Source organism: Nelumbo nucifera, chromosome 4 (genome assembly GCF_055504915.1).
Source record: "Nelumbo nucifera cultivar China Antique chromosome 4, China Antique-T2T, whole genome shotgun sequence".
In the NCBI taxonomy this organism is placed as follows: domain Eukaryota; kingdom Viridiplantae; phylum Streptophyta; class Magnoliopsida; order Proteales; family Nelumbonaceae; genus Nelumbo; species Nelumbo nucifera.
The window spans coordinates 37,398,727-37,420,625 of NC_142652.1; the positions used below are offsets into that span (position 1 = coordinate 37,398,727).

The 21,899-nt window shown below is 39.0% G+C and overlaps 1 protein-coding gene across 2 annotated transcripts in view; it reads right to left on the reverse strand.

Moving 5' to 3' along the window:
* Positions 1-21,146, reverse strand: part of LOC104607301 (NAD(P)-binding Rossmann-fold superfamily protein) — a 57,202-nt gene extending 36,056 nt beyond the window's left edge. Inside the window, exons 1-6 of one of the 2 annotated variants that reach the window (XM_010272926.2) lie at positions 20,800-21,146; positions 20,496-20,542; positions 13,246-13,354; positions 10,859-11,006; positions 6,509-6,721; positions 5,403-5,537 (exon numbers count right to left, since the gene is read on the reverse strand). In XM_010272926.2, coding sequence (XP_010271228.1) covers positions 5,403-5,537; positions 6,509-6,721; positions 10,859-11,006; positions 13,246-13,354; positions 20,496-20,542; positions 20,800-20,891 — 744 coding nt within the window. In that variant the 5' untranslated portion in view covers positions 20,892-21,146. The remainder of the gene's footprint in view (positions 1-5,402; positions 5,538-6,508; positions 6,722-10,858; positions 11,007-13,245; positions 13,355-20,495; positions 20,543-20,799) is intronic. The other variant, XM_019199430.2, reaches the window with a different exon arrangement.
* Between the last annotated feature and the right edge of the window lie 753 nt (positions 21,147-21,899).

The following is a 21,899-nucleotide window of genomic DNA, read 5'->3' on the forward strand; positions in this document are numbered from 1 at the left end:
TGTTATGTCATTTTCGTTTGGGTCATCTTTCTTATTCTACATTAAGTCATTTATTCCCAGAACTGTTTAAGGGAATTAGATTGTCCAGTCTTTATTGTGAGTCTTGTGAATTGTCAAAACATTGTAGAAACAATTATCCTCTAAGTAATAAAAGATCTTCTCCTTTAACATTGTGCACTCTGATGTGTGGGGGCCTTACCACTTACCTTCTATGGGTGGCAACAAATATTTTATCTTGTTCATTGATGACTTTTCTCGGTTCACTTGGATATTTTTTTTTTTTTGAATTTTCATCAGCATTCTGCTAGTTTCTTTTTTAGGAGTTGCTGATTTGACCTGTTCTTTTAAGTGTATCAAGTTTAACATGATAACCGGCAAGTTATACAGGTCGGACCACTTATTACATTTCTGATCTAATAGCTGAACCAACCAGAAAGAGTGACTAGTTTAAAGGCTTCTAAGTTCAGGTAGCTAGGCCAGTCCACTTTCATAGGTATACCCAAAACCTTCAAGACCATCTCTACCTTATGATCAACATGATCAATTCCCCCAAATTCTGAAAGGGGGTTAGGACTTAGGTGTATGCATTGTATATGAGCTACAAAGACAACACTTCTATCTTGTCTATATAAGGCGGATTACCCATCCATAGTGTTTCTCCATTAGGCTCCATTTGGAAAGAGTTCAAATGCCAGTTCAGTGCATATATGCACTCTGGTTCAGTTTTGCTGATGTTTGGCAAGAATACATTTGTGCATTGACAAGGACAGGAAACACAGTTTTCAAGGCATGTTTGCACCCAAAATGAGAGGGAATTTTACATCAAAAAAAAAAATCAATGTACATTTTCACTCAAAGTTGATCAAATGTTAAAAAGGTATATTTCAGTCTCGAGATTTGTGTTTGCATCCATTACAACTAAAATTTGTTTGACAACAAAGAAAATTTATCATTTATCAAAAAAAGAAAGTAAATTTATCAATGCAAAACTAAACCAACTTTTCATTTGTATGGACCAGAATGCACTCTACATATTTGCATTTGCACTATATTTGCACTCTTCCCAAACAGAGCCTTAATAAATTACCTTCTGATTTCTAACCATACAAAGAAACAAAGAAAAACAGTCAAACACCCAAAATCCCCTTCTACAGCATATGAGAATGATCTCTCTCCTCTCCACTCATTCTCATGGAGAAAACCACTGTGCCATTTTTTTAGCAATAACTGCAACTTTCATTGATTAAATAGAATGATTACAAGAAGAGGAGAGGTAACCTTTTTTAACTCTGCCCAATGAAAAACAATTACAACTGAGCCCAAAATAATTGACTTCTCCTCCACCCCTGGTTTTGCAAGCACATCAGCAAAAACATTAACAGATCGTTTGACTCGTTTAACTTTCACATCCATATTCTGTGTCAGCCATTTGAACTTCTACTCACCATTAAAATTCGAAAAAAAACATGTTCCTTCCTTTTGCAACCAACCCACCACCAACTTTGAATCACCTTCTATTACCAATTTGCTCAAGTTCAACTCTTTTGCCTTCTGCACTCCCTCCCTAACTGCCAAAATCTCAGCCACCCACCCCTATTCGACCACAGTCCAGGCCAATTACTTTCCCTTCACCATTTCTGAAAACACCTCCGATACCTGCAGGGCCTGGGTTTCCAGTACTACTCCCATCAAAATTTAACTTAACATGATCATTGGCTGGAGGAACCCAAAGGGGGATAGCAATGACCTTATGACACTCTGAATTAGCCACTTCCAATTTTTCAAAAAATGATTAGTAGAAAAATCAGCAAAGATCTCCAAGGATTTCATCCAGTGGACTATATAATAGTCTCTATAATTGCCTCTTTGCTTCTTTCTTCATTTGAAAAGATTCTTGAGTTCCTCTCCTCCCAAACAGACCAGCTTACTGCAGTCCTTACACACTCCCACAACACTTTCCCCCCTTTTTTAGGCCACCTAAAGAAGGTAGAGGAAAACAAGCTTTGCACACTAGGCGAGGGAATCCACCTACACCCAAACAAAGAAAAAACTATTCCCAAATAGAAGTAGCAACTAGGCAGGAGATTAACAAGTGAAGGAAAGTTTCTCCATTAGCCTTACACATAACACACCAATGAGGGGATAAGCACCAGAGGGGATACCTTCCGTCCTTTTCCTGTTGATGAGGTTTGGTGCAGAGCAATACCTCCTAGGGTTGGTAGTTTTTGTTGGGAAGCCTATCTGGAAAGAATCAACACTGGTGATTTACTCCAAAAGAAGAGACCCAATACTTGTTTGTCACCTCAGTGGTGTGTTCTTTGTAAAGCGGATGGGGAGACTGGTTTTCACCTACTGGTGTCTTGCCATTTTGCGAGATTAATTTGGGAATGGGCTTTGTCCCTTTTTGGTTGCAGTTGGAACCCCCCATCAGACTTGCAAGGCCTTTTTTCCCCTTCTTTTTTCAGGTGGCGGATAAAAAGGGGAATGGCAATGTGGAGAGGACTAAGGGCTGCAGTGTGTTGGACACTTTGGGAAGAAAGAAACTCCAGGATATTCTCAGAAGCTCAGAGAGGAGCAGCAAATCTGAGGGCTATCATTCAAATTAGGGCGGTACAGTGGCTGAAATCTTTGGAGCTTTTCACAAATTACACTGTGGATGACTTGTTGAGGAAGTGGGGTGAAATTGCAAGTTGCACACAAACTAAGTCAGTAATGTGTGTGGCTTGGACCCCTCCACCTAGTGGTTTCGTGAAACTAAACTTTGATGGGTGTGGTAGGGGAAATCCGGGACAATCAGGGATTGGGGGTGTTTTTAGGGATGAAAATGGGATCATTTCTGCCATGTTCTCAGGCCCAATTGGAGTGGGTGACTCCCTTAGAGCTGAGATCTTTGCAGTTATGGAAGGAGTCCAAAAAGCTAAGGAGTTGGACATCAGGAAACTCTTAACTGAAGGGGATTCAGAGGTGGTGATAGGGTGGCTGCTTAAAGATCACAATGGTTTATGGAAGTACAATAATGAGAGGAGGAAATTCAAGTGGCTGGTGCGGGAGATGGAAGTTAAGATACGTTGGGTTAAAAGATCGACTAATTCCCTAGCTGACGGTTTAGCTAAACAAGGGGCAGAAAGGGACTCACTTTTTTGGGCCAAGCTGTAACTGTAGTGTGTTTTCTTTCTTTCTTTCTTTCTTTCTTTCTTTTCTTTTTTTCCTTTTCTTGAGGTTCTTTGTTGCTCTTGGAAGATAAGCGTGTTTGTCTTCCTTTTGTAAATCTTCTACTGATGATTTAATGAAAGTGTTATTGATAAAAAAAAAGGGGGATAAGCACCAGTTGGGTCTTTTCCTTTGAAGGAGATCACAAGTATTTATTCTTTCCAGAAAGACCTCCTAACAAAAGCACCCAATTCTTGGAGGGATGGGCCGATGGGGTTGCACAGAACCTCTTTGATAGGAAAAGGAGAGCCCAAACTATCAGCTGGTTGAATCAATGCCTTGAAGAAGGCAGCGGAAGAAAAAACACCAGATGATGAGGAAGGGGTCCAAATACGTCTATCAGAAATGGAAGGGGCCAAAAAAAACCCATCAAGGGCACAAATCAATCCAACACATCATTTAATTCTGAATCCATTACAACCCTTCCAAGACCCAAATCCCAGTTAAACCTAGCTCTTGAGATAGAGGGAACAAGAAAGGTAGAAACCGGCTCATTTTTTTATCTTGATAGAGCAAAGTAGCAAACAAAGAGGGAAATTTGTCTTTCAAAGGAGGGATGCCCACCCAGATTTGTTCCTAGAATTAATATGGTTTTCAAAACAAAGATCGTACCTAGAATACAGCAAAAACGAAGGCAAGACAACATGGATGGCCTTCCAAGGGAAAGCTCTAGTAGCCCTAGTTAGTACACCAGCATCCCCACAATAAGCCGCAAGCCCATGGATGCTTACCACCACTTTAGCCCAAAGTTTGTCTCTATCCATAAGTAATCTCCACAACCATTTCGCCAATAATGCTTCATTCCTTTTTAGCAAGTTACCTAGACCTAGACCACCAACCTCCTTACTCCCACAAACCACATCCTAACTGACTCCATGGTCCCTTACTCACTTTTCTCCTCCCTTGTCTCCAACAAAAATCCGTCATCAACTTTCCAATTTTCTTCCCACATTCACTAGCATCTTGAACACAGACATGTAATACATAGGCAAATTAGCTAGAGTGGATTTTAACAAAGTAATCCTTCCTCCTAAGGACAGGTAATGTTTTTTTCCAAGAGGCAAGTCTTTTATCAACCTTTCTACAATTAGGTCCCAAAAACTACTCTTCCTTGGATTGTATCAAAGGCCATTGAGACACCTCACACCCCATGATATTGGCATACATCATCATCTCCGTTTCCATATTAATACCCACAATACAACTCTTCTCACAATTTACTTTAAGGTTCGCAATCTGCTCGAAGAGTAGCACTGTTAGCTTAAGATTCTTGACCCACCTTCTATTCCCTCCTTCACAGAACAAAATTGTATCATCTGCGAATTGCAAGTGTGTGACTGGCACCCCATCACGACCAACTTTCCAACCCCTTACTAAACCTTGTGAATCCGCCTTGACAATCAACTTCTTTCCAAGGACCTCCACAATCAGGGTAAAAAGGGAGACAGCAAGAGGTGATTTCCAAGCATAAGCCAAAAGGAAGGGAGACAATCAACTTTCCAACCCCTTACCTTGATCCACAATGAGCCCTTCCTGCAAATCTTCCGAAGGCAATCCACCTTCAAATTCTAACACCACCTCCTTACCTCCAATATCAGTACCTTCCAACTATACCTTCAAAGACATTCTATGAGGAGATTACCTTGACCACATCTGAGACATATGCCTCTCTTTGTCTTGATCAATCAGACCTTGCCCTTCAACCACAAGCAACCCATCTCTAGAGCTTTCGTCAACTTCCTTAACACCAGCCACTGCTGACTCACCAGTGACAACATGCAAAACCTTATTTGGAATCCCCTCTTTGGAGTTTTGGATTTCTTCCACCCAAACCATCTTCCTCTTACTGTTAGACAAGACATTGGTTTGGACATTGTACTTTGCCTTTTTAACCAACAAAAAAGATTAACTCTCCCTTTGTGCACAGTTAGGCACATCTGTTTCTTTTACTTCCTTTTCCCTTATTTTCTATTTCGACCCAATAATTAGATGAATCCAGAGATCTTTGAACCAATTGTACATACTAAAAAAATAAAAAAAAAAAAAGAGCATAAGAAATTATAAAAACACAAAGAACATTGAGTGGAAAAGCCTGATATATATATTGCTCAAATATCAGAATACCATAGAAGAACTACATTTTTTTCTAAGGTATAACCAAAGAAGAACTAATTAGGGGAAAGAAATATTACGGATCTAGATAATGGATCATTTATTGATTCTCTTAAATCAGCAATACGAATTCGTGTTGGATCAGATCTAGCACCTGCACCTGTTGCAGAGAGTACCTTCAAACCCTTACGTACACATGCAGCTAGAAGAGCCACCTGATACATAAGACTAATTAAACACTTCTAAATCAGCAAAAAAAAAAATAGTTTAACAGTGCCAACTTTGTTTATGTATGTTAATGTGGGACTGCACATATATAAATGATTTTAAATAAAAAGATTAAGGTGGGAAGTAAGGGTAGAACTTGGGCAGGACAGGATTGAGATTTTATTAAAATTTGATGGCCCGGGCCTCATGCAGCGTAAATTCTTCAAATCAGGTTACTTGATTTGCACCCCTAGAGGGAGGGACAGGAAAGTAGATTACAATACTTGGTTTCTGACAAATTCTCGTTTTGAAAAATTAAAGTGTCACCCTAGTCATGCATCACACCTAAAGATGCTGGCAGGTCTTTACAAGACAGAGTAAAAAGTAGGCAGGAAGACGTCTTTCCAACATTTAAACAAAACTATGAAACAAAGGTAAATCTTATTCATAGAGGCAAAGCTAGTTCCAAATATCAGGAAAAACAATATTACTTAGCTAAAGAGGAGCTGTATCCAAGTCCCCGAGTTATTGAAGAACAGCATAAGGTGAAGGCAAGCAATTTCTGCTTTACCAGGCAGTTGTAGACTCTTGGTTCTGTGGGGATTGAGGAGGCTTACTGCGGAAGGTGATCTGCGGATGATTGGGTGCTTGATAGATGTTGCCAATCTACCTCAAAGATTAATTTCATGCTGAGAGAGGCTAAACCTTTGGCCAATAAACTGAGTGTCTCTTTCACATCGATTCCTAGGCCTCTTGGCGACTGAGATTCCTAGGTGATTTACTGATTTTTCTTGTACTTTGTAGCTTTATGGATCTTCTTTCGTTGTATTTTCTGGATAACTTCATTCTTGTGGGAAAAAAGAAGCATGAGAAAATAGGGATAGGAATGAACCGGATTATCAGAAGTTGCATTTATGGAGTATTCAACACAGTTTGTATAGAATAGACTGCTACATTCATTTGAAAGCAATTAAACTACCTTTGTATCAATGTTATCAATGCAATCAAGAACAAAATCAGGCTGTCCTGAAAGAATTTCTTCTTCAGATGATGCATCATACAGTTGCACTCTTGCATCAACTTGGCACTCAGGGAAAATGGATGAAAAGTGCTTCTTCAGGCACAGGGCTTTTGGGATTCCAACATCCTCTCTTGTTGCCACAGCATGCCGATTCAGAGATGAAAGTGATACCTGGCCACACAATCAATTTAGTTATTAATGTAAATAATACCTAACATCACCACACCTAGAATTAATAACTAAAGGTGTTTTTATAGCTAGATGTGCTAAGTGCTATGCATTGACGTTGTAACTACAGAAAATGTTTAAGTAGAATTAGTTCAATAACCTGTTGGAATTGACTACAACAATTAGAGTCTGAAGCTTAATAACACCAAGCACTTCAAAAATATTCTTAGGGTGGTCTATGCTATTCAGATGGGATTGGTTTTTGAAACTCTCTGACAGAATAATTGAAAGCTCTAATTCTTTTTTTTTTTTTTTGGAGAAAAGGTAAAGGTGGAATTGACAACTCTAATTCAAGGTCTTAAACTGCTAGCTACACAGAATTGGAGGGATGTGCTAATAAGGGGATGACAAAGTTGTTATAACTTGGATAAACTCTAGAGAGGATCCTCCATGGAGATTCAGATCTTTGGTTAGGGAAGCCTTCATTCTGGGATCTGGGTAGAAGTCTGAACTGCCCATCCATGTGGATTCCCAGATCTGCCAATTCCCTAGATAGCTTGGCTAGAGCAGGTGTTTCTAGACATGTGTGTGATTGAGGAATTCCAGGTCCAGGGGCCTTACTGTAAGATTGCAGCAGGGTTGCTTTTATTAGTCTGTTGTTCTGTGTGATCAAATTTTTGCTGTTTCTTTGAATTGTCCCTGCAGCCTATTTTGGCAGTTCAGATCTTGTTTCTCATCTTTAATAAATAAAATTCTTTTAATTTTCATCAAAAATACTCTTAGGGTGGCAATAGATAGGGTCATCTGGGTGGAATAATCAAATTCAGGTTAGGTTGGGAAATGGCCAACCAACCCCAAAACATAAAATCAGGTCGTCACCAGGCAGGACCCCTGGTTCATGCAAAGACCAAGATGGGGTTTGCAAGGGTTATACTAAGATCAGGTTAGATAAGGAAATGCCTGGCCAAATTTATGCAGATTGGGATTAACAAACATGAAACCTAATGTTGGACAGTGTATGTCCTCAGAATCCAATACATGATGTAAACTGCTTTTTTGTAATAAAAGAAAGAAATTTATTAAAATAAAAAAGAAGAATACAAAGGAAAGTGACCAACAGTTACCTAAGAGAAGAAAAAGGAACCCTACTTCTCCAAACGACTAAGACCAAACTCAAAGAAAACAAAACACCCAACCACTGACAAAAGTAATCCACCACACCAACCAAAACTCCCCTGCTAAACAAAAAAAAAAAAAAAAAAAAAACACAGGACACTAACAATACCCTAAAAGTCAAAACAAGATGAACCAACAATCCATAGCTTAATTAGAAGATTCTCTACTTCTCCTGCAAATGTCTTCCACTTCAACTTCTTAATGGTGAGACCCTACCTCATCTACTAATCTCTTGCTCTTTTGTATCTTGCATTTGGGACTACTTTTCCTCACTCTTTGGCTGCAGATGGGAACCCCCACAAGATGTGGTCAGCTTATTCAACTCTAATTCTATGCGGCTACAGAAAAAAGGGCGAAATGCTTATGGAAGGTAACAAGAGCAGCTGTAGTTTGGACCATCTGGGAAAAAAGAAATCAAAGAATTTTCAATGAGAAGAGCAGGTCAAGAGAGGAAGTAATTGAAACAATCAAAATCAGATCTGCACACTGGGTAAAAACTATTGGCATATTCAAAGATATCTCAATAAATGATATAATGAGAAAATGGAAGGAAGTGACTCAGATGAGAACACATAAAGAGATTAATAAGATGGACTGGAAACCTCCAGAACAACATAAAGTGAAGCTGAACTTTGATGGCAGCTCCCCTGGAAACCCTGGGAGAGCAGGAACAGGGGGAGTATTCCGGAATCACAATGGGGAAATTGTGGCCTTGTACTCAGGACCAATTGGGTATGGAGACTCAGTTCAGGCAGAAACCATGACACTCCTACAAGGCCTGAAATTAGCAGAACAATTAGAAGCTAGAGAATTGGAGGTGGAGGTGGGGTTCACTTCTGGTTATTTTCTAAATGAATTTGTATAATGATTTTTTCCCAAGATTCCATCAAGGTAGAAGGCATAACACTGCTTATTACATAGTAGGGTAAGCCCTTCCTTAGTTTACAATGTGTATTAATGGTGGAAGGATCATGTTGCAACTTGCAAGTGTTCAATTAGGCCCAAAACCTAATAGACACACATCAGTTAGAACCATTGGGTCTGGGTTCTGAGGGTGGCAAAGCCTAGACATAAAAAGTAAGACTTAATGGGCTGATTCAAAGGCCCAATTCCTATGGAGTGCATTCTCCTTCACAATAAAGGAGAGTTCAGCCACAGTGGGTCCCATAAGCTAGGAGTAGATCCAAGAGAGTGTGAGACTTCTATTATGGTTTAAGCTGGGCTCTTATGGGTCCCACACCTTACAAGCTAACTTTCTCAAGTTGCCTTTTGAGAATTAGAAGGATTCTGAATCTGGTTTGTTGAGACTTGAGAATTTTTTTTTATCAGTAACAAAAACAATTCATTAATGAAAAATGAGAGATAGGTACAACGGCATGGGGGAGATAAACTCTCTTAACTCCCCCCAATAATCTAAAAATTACAGATAAGCCCAAAACAAATGATTTCTTCCCACCCCTTAGGTTTCAAAATATCTTGTGGTCCAACTGCATTGGCTGATATGGCTCCGCCCATAATGGTCCAACTCTTCAGCATCCTTCGATGAATGGCCAATGGCCTTTGACCCTTTGTCAGTCCTCTCCCCTCCACGTGTGACCCATTCCTCAAGAATAACATTGTCTTCTACCTTAGAATCTTTCAGCCATAGAGACGCTTCAGCTTCCAGCAGGACCCAGACCTTGAGCCAGAAGCCATCAATGAACAGGTTTATGCATCTAGGGAAACACCACAGACAATAGCTTGTGGGTTTCCATAATTTGGCTTTTCCTCCTTCAGAATCTCCCTAGAACTCAGTTCATCGCAAACTTCTGGGCTATTACAATTTTTTGAAACTTGTTTTTCTTCCAAATTAAGCATAAACTCCTGTAATAAGTCTGCAAACGTTGTCCACCCTGTTCTCTTTCTCCCCTCCAGGACACACAGCATCTGTCTTCTGCTATCACCAAAAATTTCCAAGATTACCGCAAACCAACCTTATACATACCTTCTCATTTCAACTTTGGACCTTTTCCAGCTACTCCCACCACACTCTTCCAACCATGTTTTTTAATGGAGAGTATTGTTCCATCAAAAACACCCTTCAGCCACCCAAGCACCTCTCAACTACTACAATGGTGGCTCTTTTTTCTTCTCTGATTTTTAAAATCCACCTGCCATTGTATCTCCCTTCTTCAAAGCAGAACGTTTTCGCTTTGATGCCCACTTCCCTCCACCATCTCCATCCTTGTCGATCAGCTTGTGGATCCATGGATTCAATGTCCATCTAGCCTGTGAATTTGCTTACTACTCTTATAGTGATAGTCATGAAGTTAGTGGACCCATTAAGCTATTTTGTGACAATCAGGCAGCTATCATATTGCTCTCAACCCTGTAAAACTTCTTCTAACCAGATCAATACAGTCGATCTAAAAACCCTAGATGTTCCTTCAAATGCCCAAAAACAGATTCAAGCAACAACAGGCTTGTAGGACATTCTCTGATACCATGTCAAACCCTAGTTCAAACAGAAGAGAAAACAGGTTCGGGGGTGTCGAATAAATCAGTCAACCCCAGCCCCAAAAGGCCCCTAATATATTAAAGATCACATATTACATACAAGTACAAATAGGGCTGAAAGAAAATAAAGCTAAATAAAATACATGTACAATATACAACAAGGACTATCCTAATAGGATATGTCAAGTCTCTTCACAAAGGAGGGGATCATTAGGGATCAGTCATGTCAGAGTTTCTCTCCACAAGCTTAGTTTGTTGTCCTTTTTTACCTTAACGTCTGTCAACCTTTGTCCTTTGGTTGACTTCACCTGCTGTTTTCTGGGGTGTGTTTTTGTTTTCTGCTTTCATAACTCTTGTATTCTCTTCCTCTTCTCTAATAAATTTCCATTATTCATAAGAATTGCATGCTTATATATTTTTCCCAATTATAAATATGCTAATAATTACAATACACAAGAAAAAGAATACCTGATCAAAATCCACAAGAAGAAGCCTGCCAACCCCTGATCTCAAAAGCATGCTAGCAGCATGACTCCCAACTCCTCCAAGACCAATGACTACAACGAAGGATTCACTCACTTTCCTTTGAGACTCCAGGCCAAAGAATTGAATGTTCCTAATGTTAAAAGAAAGAAAAAAAGCATGAAATATTCCCAATGGAATCAGGAATAGTTAAATGGAAGAATACAGTAAAATTCCTCTATTTGCAATAAAAAAAGGAATGCAGCAAAAAAACCCAAAGAGTTTGGACTTTGGACCTGTAGTTCTTCCACTTGATTCTATGAACAGATTTTTTTCTTATGAAATCAAATAAAACAGAAATTGCAATTAAATCTTCAAAACCAATCAGGAAAGACCTAAACCTTCAAATTCATTCATAAGCACCACTCTGAAAATTACCGCATTGACAATAAAAAGTACCTACTTATATAACAGAATGCACCATGGTATAAAGGCATAGTGCCCTTTAATATCACCAAAAGCACATAGGTAATGATCACTGGAAGAAAGCCAACACGCTCAATGTCAAACATGATAAGCCAGATAATATGGTGCAGACTTGACATATTAAAAATGAAACAAAGAAAGGAAAGCAAGGATGAACTATTAATAGATGGCAATTCCCCATGATGAGAATACATGGTTCTCTTCATTCATTAGCTCAGAAATTTCAAGAAATCAACATTATTTTTTTCTCAATTTTTGAGCCAAGAAGCAATAAACACAAACGCCTTCTATCTATCTATCTGCCACCACCAGGCTCAGCACACTTCAAAGTTCTGCTAAGTGCTGAATAATGCACAATAGCAGTCAAATAAAAGAGAACGTCCGATAAACCTCTCATTCGGAGTCCTAAGAGAGGAACCTTTTTATGTTGTTTCAGCTGTAAAAGGTTTTAGTATTACCAAATTGATGATACCTACCAGAAGAAAACATCAGTGATCTAGTATCTTTCTAGTATAGATAAATAACTCAAAAGATCATCTTAAGTCCACAAAACCAAAATTCCAAGTGAGTTTATAGGGGAACCGACTAGCAAAAAATGCACTATGATTGTTGTCTTCACATTCAAAACGTCTTTATCTTACAATTTGTCCACATTACATCCTTGCCTTGTCCATTTAAGATAGGATATGGGGAGCCCATTAAAGGGCATACACTAAAGTGCAGCTGCATCTATTGCATGATGAATGAAGTATGGCAGGCAGAAGAAGACTAGAATGGCTTAAAGAACATCTGGCTCATGGATTTTTCAAATGCGCAATACTGTTCACCTCCTACCCCCAAGGGAAAATTTGGTGTTACCATGAAATAACATCTTGTAGCTATAGACCAACAACAAGAACCTGATGAGGACGCACAATGAAATACGTGAAATTGATGCAACGGAAACCTCCTTATGATGTCATAGTCATAGTCATGCTAAGATGCAAAGGCATGCCAAGGCCCTAGCCTAGAACCAAGGCATCATATTACAGGTTCCATATGACCAAGTTACTGAGTAACATATGCATTCAAGACAGAAAAGCATAAATTCAAAAAAAAAAAAAAAAACAAAAGACAAAGAAAGAGCACCAGAGTAACAATTATAAAAAATAGTAAGCACGTGAGTATGATTTTCTATCTTATTTTACGTTATCTGAGAATTAAAACTAGTAATTATTATGGTTCCGTTAGATTTGTGTATTCTCCATGTGTTTCTCTGCATATCCACAATAAAAATATTAAAATTTACAGACATGCATTCAACACCAATAGTCTTTGATCATTTCCTTAAAATGCATACCTTTTGAAAAACTTACTATAGAAAAACTTACTTTTTTTAATAGAAAATAACTAAGATTACAAAAAAGATACCAAGTGGGAAGTAAGGCATAAGCAGAAGAGACCAGTCCACCCTGCCCATGCAGCATTCAGGTCTAATTGTCTACCCCAACAGGGCATATGTCCAGTATAAAATAGACCTATCTACTCCCTCCCTAGTTAAAATGCCCACTAATGTATAGATTCTTATCCATCTAAATGAGGTGTCAATTCTGGAGGCTAATAATTTAATCAATGTTCCTTAACCCATGAACCAAGGCCTCATCATCATCATCTAGCATCCACTTGATTGAAATTTGATTATTGAACATGTAAAAGTATAGTAGGAAAGGGACTATCTTCTTAATCTTAACCACTCTTGGTCAAACAGGTTACTTAAGATAACATTGATTATAAAATCAAGGTCCTGTAGTTCACTGTACAAGTATAAAACCCAGATTGATGCATCACATTCTTGACATAAATGAACAGAAACTTGAACACTATTTTTCATAAAAACAAGAAAGTTCAGAAGCAATGTATCAGACTACCTGGTAAGTTGTTCTGAAACTATTTCATCTTTCAATAGGTCCAGCCCAACTATTGTGTCAACAGCAATGCCAAAGCCCCCTCTACCTGTTCCAGAGCTGCATTCTTTATCTGTCATACGATTAAGAGCAGCAATAAGTATAGACTACATTCCTTATACAATAATCAACAGAAATGACGGGCTAGGGAAAACATTATTTGCTAACAAAAATGATTCCTATATTAAAATATTTTAGGTAGATACTTGAAAATGCTAAGTTGTAAGCACTCAACACTTAAATAATGGAAAAAAAAAACAAGCTAAAGACACAGCATTCCAATTTTTTTCCTGCTCACACTCCAAAAGCCCTGTCATTTCATAAAAATTTAAGCCTCTCTGCAAGATTCTTATCAAGGAAAAGTCAAAAACGATGAAATGAAAAGCTTTTTCTAAATAGGGCTTGGAGAGAAGTGGGGGTATGAGACTTAAAAAAACTTGCAGATGGCTTGTTCCTCTTCATTTTCTTGTCCAGATTTGAAGCTGAGTGGGTGATCCAGAATGGTCCCTGGCTGTTGGGGGGATCCAACATGTTGCTAGTTTGGTGGGGGGCGAGTGCAGGATGCTTCTAAGTTCTATCCGGAAGTGGAGGACCAGTAGGAACCACTGGTGGAGAAAACCTGGATTAGGATTTATGGCCTCCCTCTACTGCTCTGGTGTCCAAATGTGCTAAGAGCTGTGAGGGATGCCTGTGGTGGGTTCATTCAAATGGACAATTCTCTCAGTGAACTAGCGACCTATGAATGGCTTTGGGTGAAGATAAGAGATGGTAGTAACATCCCTGAAAAAGTGGACATTGTAGCTGGCGAGGTGATCTTCACTGTTCGTGTTTGGCTGGAGACCCTTCCAGTGGTGCGTAGGTGGAAGCCAGGTTCTAAGGGTTAGGAGATCGTTCATTAGAGGCCGAGACAGCTGTTGGAAATATTCAAAACAGTTGTTCTTTGTGAGGAAGGGGACAAAAGTTTCTCTTGCAAAGGCGGTCAAGAGAAGGGGCCGGCGACCTCCCCACTTTCTCAATCTCAGCAGAGGGTGGAATCTCTAGTCTTGGGCAGTGGAACAAGGTTGGGAGGTGAGGGAGGAAGATTAGACAGGGGCCATCCGATCGTTGCTTCATTGGTCAGGATGAGCAGGTAGGGGGGAAGAGGGAAGTGAGGGAGTTTCAATTTTTGAATTCTAAAAGTGAGGGGAATGCTTTAAATGTCAACTCCCTAAAAAAGTTGATTAAGTAATGCCTAATTGAATTCCAAGTAGTGCTTGGGGGGGGAGGGGTGTAGTCAGGAGGGGGTAGACCCAAAAGGGGGAGATTCTTTAGGGGTTGAGGAAGATGCGGGTTCTTTAGAGCAGAGCCAGAGCCCTATCACTCTACACCCGAATCACAAAGTGGGACCTGGTGGGGGCCATACCTCAAAAGCCGCCAGCAAACCAAGACACCTCAATAGACCCCCGGTCTTGGTTGGTCCAAACTGGTTAACCCAACCAAGGGTCTCAAGGGAGCCCAGCCCAGTTCGAAACCAAATTTGGTGTTTGGTAGGAATTTTCCTGCTAAAGCTGTTGGAATTGGAAGGAGCCCGACCGCAACACCTGATCAAGACAAGACTGCGGGTCTATTAAGGCTTCAAAAACAAGTAGGTCAGCTAACAAGACATTGCCTTCCCCATCTACCTAGGTTAATTCAAAATTGTTGGAGTTGGGAAGCTTTTAGGGGGTGTCAATGGATGGGGTGGAGGAGGAAACAATAAAATATCTGGAGGCAATGGATCAAAGGGTGTTAATGGAAAGGGGGAAGCTAGCAGCAAAAAAAGGGGGAAATTCCATGAAGAAAAATCGGGAGATGTTGAGACTGACTTGGGGCCTAAATGACAGAGCAGGGAGTTGTGACGGGGTGTTGAGGGGAGAAAAGAAGTATTAAGAAGGGGGTTGCTAGTGCTCTTCTTACTGTTTTTTTTTTTCCTTATTTTGTTGATGGAGTTGAATTTTCTATCTTGGAATGTTAAGGGGTTGGGGTCGTGTAGGAGGAGATGCAACCTAAATTTCATCAAAAAGGGAAAATCTCACCAAGAGCAAATGCAACCTTCCTAGCCCTAATACCCAAGAAGAAAGAGGCGAGAACTCCTAAGGACTACAATCCTACAAGCCTTGTGGGTAGCCTTAACAAAATCATTGTAAAGGTCTTGGCAAGTAGGCTAAAGGTTGTTTTGCCCTTGGAAATATCCCGAAATCGAGGAGCCTTTGTTGAAGGGAGACAAATAGTGGACCAAATCCTAGTTGTAAATGAGTGTGTAGTAGCAAAGTAGGGAGGGTCCAGAGGGAAAGGTATAATTTGTAAATTGGGCTTTGAAAGAGCCTATGATATGGTGGACTGATCTTTCCTTTTATGTCTATTGGAGAAAATTGGTCTAGGAGAAAGGTGGAGGAAGTGGATCAAAGGTTGTGCTAGTTCAGCACATTTCTCAATACTAATTAATGAAGTGGCTAAGGATTCCTTCCTAGCAAAAAGAGGAATAAGGCAAAGAGATCCTCTCTCTCCATTCTTGCTCACCATTGTAGTTGAGGTTCTAAGTAGGCAAATCCTCAAGGCTGATCAAGGTCTTTTCAAAGGTTGGAGGATTGGGAGATCTGAGGTGGTAGTGGCTCACTTGCAATTTACAAATGACATTATCACTTTTTGTGAGGATTGTGGTGAATCCAACTTGAGGAATTTGAAAGCATTAGTTGAAGAGTTTTAAAGGACTTCAAAGTTAAAAGTTAATTGGGGAAAGAGTTCTGTGCGAGGAGTTAACATGAAAGAGGATGAAACCCAATCTTTGGCACAAATACTAGGCTATGAGGTGAAAAGATAGCCAGTGGAGTATCTTGATTTGCCGTTGGGGGGAATCCAAAATCGGAGGGCTTTTGGAAACCAAGTGTAGAGAGATTCACCAAAAAGATAGCCATGTGGAAAAGAAACTACATCTCAATGAGGGGAAGGATTACTTTGATTAAGTCCACCATAACAAACTTGCCCACTTACTTCCTGTCCACCTCTAGAATCCTAGCAAAAATAGCTACACAGCTAGAGAAGATAAGAAAGGGCTTCTTATGGGAACCAGGAGAGGAAAAAAGAGACCATTTAGTAAAATGGGAGCAGGTTTGTAGACCTAAAGAGGAAGGTGGGCTAGGAATTGGGAACTTGGTGAAGAGAAATACAGCTCTACTAGGCAAATGGCTGTGGAGGTTTCCCCATAAGGAAGATAGACTATGGCATAGGCTCATTGAATGCATTGATGGTGCAACAAACAATGGTTGGGATGCAAAAGTAGTGTCTAATGCAGCTTCAAACTCCCCTCAGAAAGCAACCTCTAAGATCTTGCCTATTTTTACTAACTTCATCCATCTTGAGGTAGGGTGTGGGAATAATGTTTTATTCTAGGAAGACCTTTGGCTTGGGGACCAACCCCTCCTTTTGTGACTCTTAACCATTACTAGGGGTGAGCATAATTTGGTTAAAACCAAAAAAACCGAATTGAAATTTTCAGTTTCGGTTTTTTCGGTTCGGTTTTCAGGTTTTGGTTAAGTCAGTTTTCGGTTTCAGTTTTTAGAATTAGAAATTCAGTTAACCGACCTTTGGTATATAATATATAATATGGAACATATGATGTATAATATATTATATTATTTATGTATTGAAATATAATATAATAAAATTTGCTTTTATAATATACATTATAATATATAATTTATATTATGTGTTATAATATATAATTTATATTATATGTTATAATATATAATATAGTATATGCATTATTAAAATTCAGTTTTAACCACAAATTTTGGTTTCGGTTATTTTAGTTTTTCTACAATTTGGTTTTGGTTATTTTAGTTTTTCTACAATTTGGTTTCGGTTTCAGTTTTTATTTTTTTAATTCGGTTTTAAAAATTCCGATTTATTCAGTTCAGTTTTTAACCAAATGCTCACCCCTAACCATTACTCTCTGTCAAACCTTAGGGCTGAACCTATTGCTAGGGTTGGTGTGCCCTCAAACAATGGGATGAATTGGGACTTCGGGTTCAAAAGGAACCTAAGAGATAATGAATAAGAATGGCAATAAGGTGGGTTTGGGGCGGGGCACCCCTTCCCCGTAGCCAAAATCCCTTGCCCCATCCCCGGTGGTGGGGTGGGGCACCTCATCCTTATCGGGGACAAGGAATCCCCAAATTTTCCCTGCCCCAAATCAACACCTAAAAATACATCATATTATGGAAATTTAGGGGTATTTTAAACATTAAATTATTGGATCCCAAACGTTTTAGGAATTTGGGGAAATTTTAGAAATTAATGTTAAACCTAGGCATATTTTAATAATTTACCATCGGGTTCGAGGAATTATATGCAAAACCCGTCCCTTCCCTGTCCCCAGTTCATGGAAAAATTATTTTCCCCGTCCCTGCCCCATCCCCATCCCCATTTAAAATCGGGAAAACCCGCCCAATTCGGGGTGGGGTGACGAGCAAGGCAGGGTGGGGCCCCAGTTTTACAGGGAAAGTTGTCATACCTAATAATGAATGTTATTCTCTCCTTGTCCTACTATCAAAATTGGAGATGGCTTATCTGGATCAAAATGGCTTTGATAATAGAATTTGGCATCTGGCTCCTAATGACTTGTTTTCTTCTACTTCCTCTATTAACCTACTTACCTGGTCTGACACTACGGGGGTAAAATTTCCTATGAGAGAAATCTGGTGCAAACCAATTCCCCCTAAAGTACAAGGTCTTTGTTGGGAAATGTTCCTAGGGAAGATAAATACCTATGATGTGGTACAAAAAAGAAGGTCAAATAATTGCCTTTCTCCTCGTGTGTGTTCTTTGTAATCCTTGTGGTGAAACCCTTCCTCATTTACAAAATCTCCTGGTCCTTTGTGTCTTGTATTTGGGATTACTACTTCTGCTCTCTTTTTGGTTGTAGATGCCCCCCCCCACAAGGCATAGTGAGCCTTTTCAGCTCAAATTTCCTAAGGCAACAGAAGAAAAGGGGAAGATGTATGTGGAAGGTAGTTCGAGCAGCCTTAGTTTGGTCTATTTGGGAAGAAAGAAATCAGAGGATATCCAATGAGAAAAGTAAGTCAAAGAAGGAGGTGATTGAAGCCATTAAAATCAAATCAGCACATGGAGTGTAAGAATGGAGAGAAGTGGTACTTTCAGAAACACATAGAGAAAGTGTAATAATGGAGTGGAAACCACCATGTTTAAATAAGTTAAAGCTAAACTTTGATGTTGGTTCCTTTGGTAATCCAGGGAGCAAGAATAGGGGGAGTTTTTTGGAACCATCAGGGAGTAATAGTGGCATTATTCTCAGGACCAATTGGATTTGGTGACTCGATTCAAGCTGAAACTCAGGAACTTTTACAAGGATTGAAACTTGATGAACAATTAGGGCAAAGGAATTGGAAATTGAAGGAGATTCACTATTGATCATAACTTGGGCAAAGCAAATTGACTCAGCACCCTGGAAACTCAGATTTATCTTCAGACAAATTGGCCAGCTTGCAAAGAAATATAATTCTAACTCTGGATGGGTGAAAAGGGAAGCAAACAAGCAGGTGGATGTGTTAGCAAAGCAGGGAGATATAGACCCTCTTTATTTTGGGCTTTGTTGTAATCTATTGTATCCTGGGTTACATATATGTTGGATTGTCTTTGCACTGTAACCAGTATTTAATAATTTAATAAATGAATTTTCCTTGCTGATCAAAAAATATTCCCTAACTAGAAATAGTCTTCCAAAATAGGATTCCAACCCAACTCCCCATCATGCATCTCAAGGTATTGGCACCTAGCTCTACTCTCTTAGACAAGATGTGTGCTAAGACATTTCTTTTTTTTTAATGAATATCTGTCAACTTATATTGTTTATAAAACAATAAAGCCCATATGTGTAAAAGTGCTCTTCTTAGAGATAAGGAGTCTTATCTCTAACCTTTGATTTTTCTTTTTCTTTTTATTATAATTGTGCCCAAAACATTTTTTTCTCCTTACCCCTTGCTTTGATAAAGCATCAATCATTCTATTGGCTGCTCTCGGAACCCACTGAACCCTCACCTCCATATCTCTAGTCAACCACCTAAACTTTTTTACTTCATTACTATAGGACCACAAGGCAGCCGCTCTTTTCTACTAAGACTTTTGTCACCACACTATCTTTAACTTTCTTAATCTTACCATAATTTTAGATTATTTATATAAAATATAATATTTATTTATGGTCATATCCTTGTCTCCATAGGTTGATATGTCTGACACCCATGGACAAACGAATACTTGGCATCCATGCCATATACCAAGGTACCAACCAAGCCATTATTGGAGCATGTTTCTGAACTTCTACTCCATCGAAAATCCATGTGATTAGTTCCTTTTCTTCTTCCTCTTTTTTCCCATAGAACAGAGAATCCAAAGGTTCAGATGGTTCTCAAGGGATATGCAACTAACTATACAATGGATACCAAGATTAGAAAATAGTTTGGCTGATCATTTAGCAAAATAAGGGATCAAAATAGTGGACAGTGTTTTTGGGATCAGTTGTAAATAAAATGTTGTCGGGAGAGATAACAGGGGCTATGCTCTCAAAGACTATAATATCATGATGTATAAAATGTGGAAGGAGAGTGGGGGTAGCTAAGGCTACCAAAAAGTTATAATTTCTTTCATTCATAATTGATGAATATATTTTTCTTGCCTACCAAGAGAGAGAGAGAGAGAGAGGGAGAATCCAAAGGTCCAACATCAAGATAATAACTACATGCTAATTTGGTAGTGGTAGAATGAATAGTCTCAATGAAATGATTGCACAGCCCTGCTTATATTTAAATGCATGTGTGTACAAGTCGGCATATCTGAATAAATGCTTCATCCGAGTATGATGCACAACCCCAAAATTGGCCTAAGCATTTGCCAATTCAAGCTAACTCAATTAGCTGAAGGTTTCTGTTATACAAATTTCATTATAAATGAGGGATTAAATCCCTAAAAAGACCTAGTCTTTGAGATCATATCAGCAATTAAGAACTGTTTCTCAGCTTCTCGTTCAAGGCAAATGCATTATATGAAATTCGAAATTTATGTTCTAATAAACATGAATGGATAGTAGAAGACGAGTACGGAACCATCCCCATAACTAGATACCCTCTATAAACTTTACTACTATTAACAACCTTGATGATCAAGGGAAATGGACTTACTGGTCAAATCATGTACTTTGCTAATACACCTATTTGCACGTTTTCTTCTGCAAAACACATAAACCATCAATTATCACCGAACCCAGAATCCGGAAACTTCGGAAGATGGATAGAAACGTCATTCAAATTAAAGATATAACAGAAATGACTAACTAGGTTATGTTTGTTTTTTGAGACTGCGAGCACAGCGAATATTATAGCTGCTGCTTTCAGTAGAGTTCGAGTTGGAATGCAGGAGTTATTTTTCATCATTTCTTATTTGTATATGAGAAAAAGAAATTGAGTGTTCCTACGGTTAACGCACCTGGAAAGAAGCTTCAGAAGACTGATAGTTGAGACAGAACCGAGCAGAGCTCCGGCTCCCACTAAAATCAGGCATTTCAATCTCTCCACCATGTTTCTTCTTTTCTTCTTTTTCCCGTTTTGTAGCCGAAACCTGTTACGTGTTTGGTAGAAGAATAGAAATCCTCTTCTTCGTTTGATAGTCTAGGCTCTATTCAGGACTCAGGAGTCAGGACTCGGGGGAGGCGGTTGATCGTCTGAGCTCTAATGATCGCAGAACGGCAGAACCAGCCTTCATTCTAATTGAACTCTGGGCTTGAGTAATGGCCCGTTGTGGCAATTCGCCCTATTCCAGCCCTAACTTAGTGCATTTTCGTTGAATTTAGGCTAGTTTACATTTGAGATATATGCCTGGGCCTGGGCCATCCCTAATCTGGGCTGGACGGGCTATAACGGCTCTTGCCATCTCCTGCCTTTAGACTTGTGAAATGCCGGGCTTTAGTTCTATGTATTCATAGATTAGACACGTGCCAAACTTTGGACAAAACTTGGCCATGCATAGGAATGGATCCAAACCAAGCTATTGCTAATTGAGTTGGATTCAAATAGTTTGAGGCTCATGAGTCTAATTGAGTTTTCTATATATTTTATTAATTATTTTTTATAATATATAAAAAATAAATAAATAAAATTTTAAGGTTTTGAGTTGAATCGGCTGTTTTTTATAAAATGTATGGTTTTAAATGTTAAATAATCAAGTTAGTCTTCTTACTTTGATGATAGCAGGCAATTTTGATGTATTTTTTGTGGTTTTAAAATGTTAATATAAACAAGTAGGGCAAGTTTTGATCAGTTCGAACTTAAATAGACTTGGCTAGTTGTTGAGCTCAAGCCTAATTGAGCTCAAACATATGAGCCTTTTAGTCTTTATATTTTATCCATAAAACATACTTTCATTCAATCAAGAAATTTGCATGATACAATTTCTTAGAAAGAACAAAATATACACAAGTAATGGATAAAAGAAAAGATAAAGAACTTCTGCAACTGATGAACAGTGAGGTAAGAATCAGCAACAAAAGGATCAATTCAGTGCATCTCCATCCACTAAAACTGAGAGAA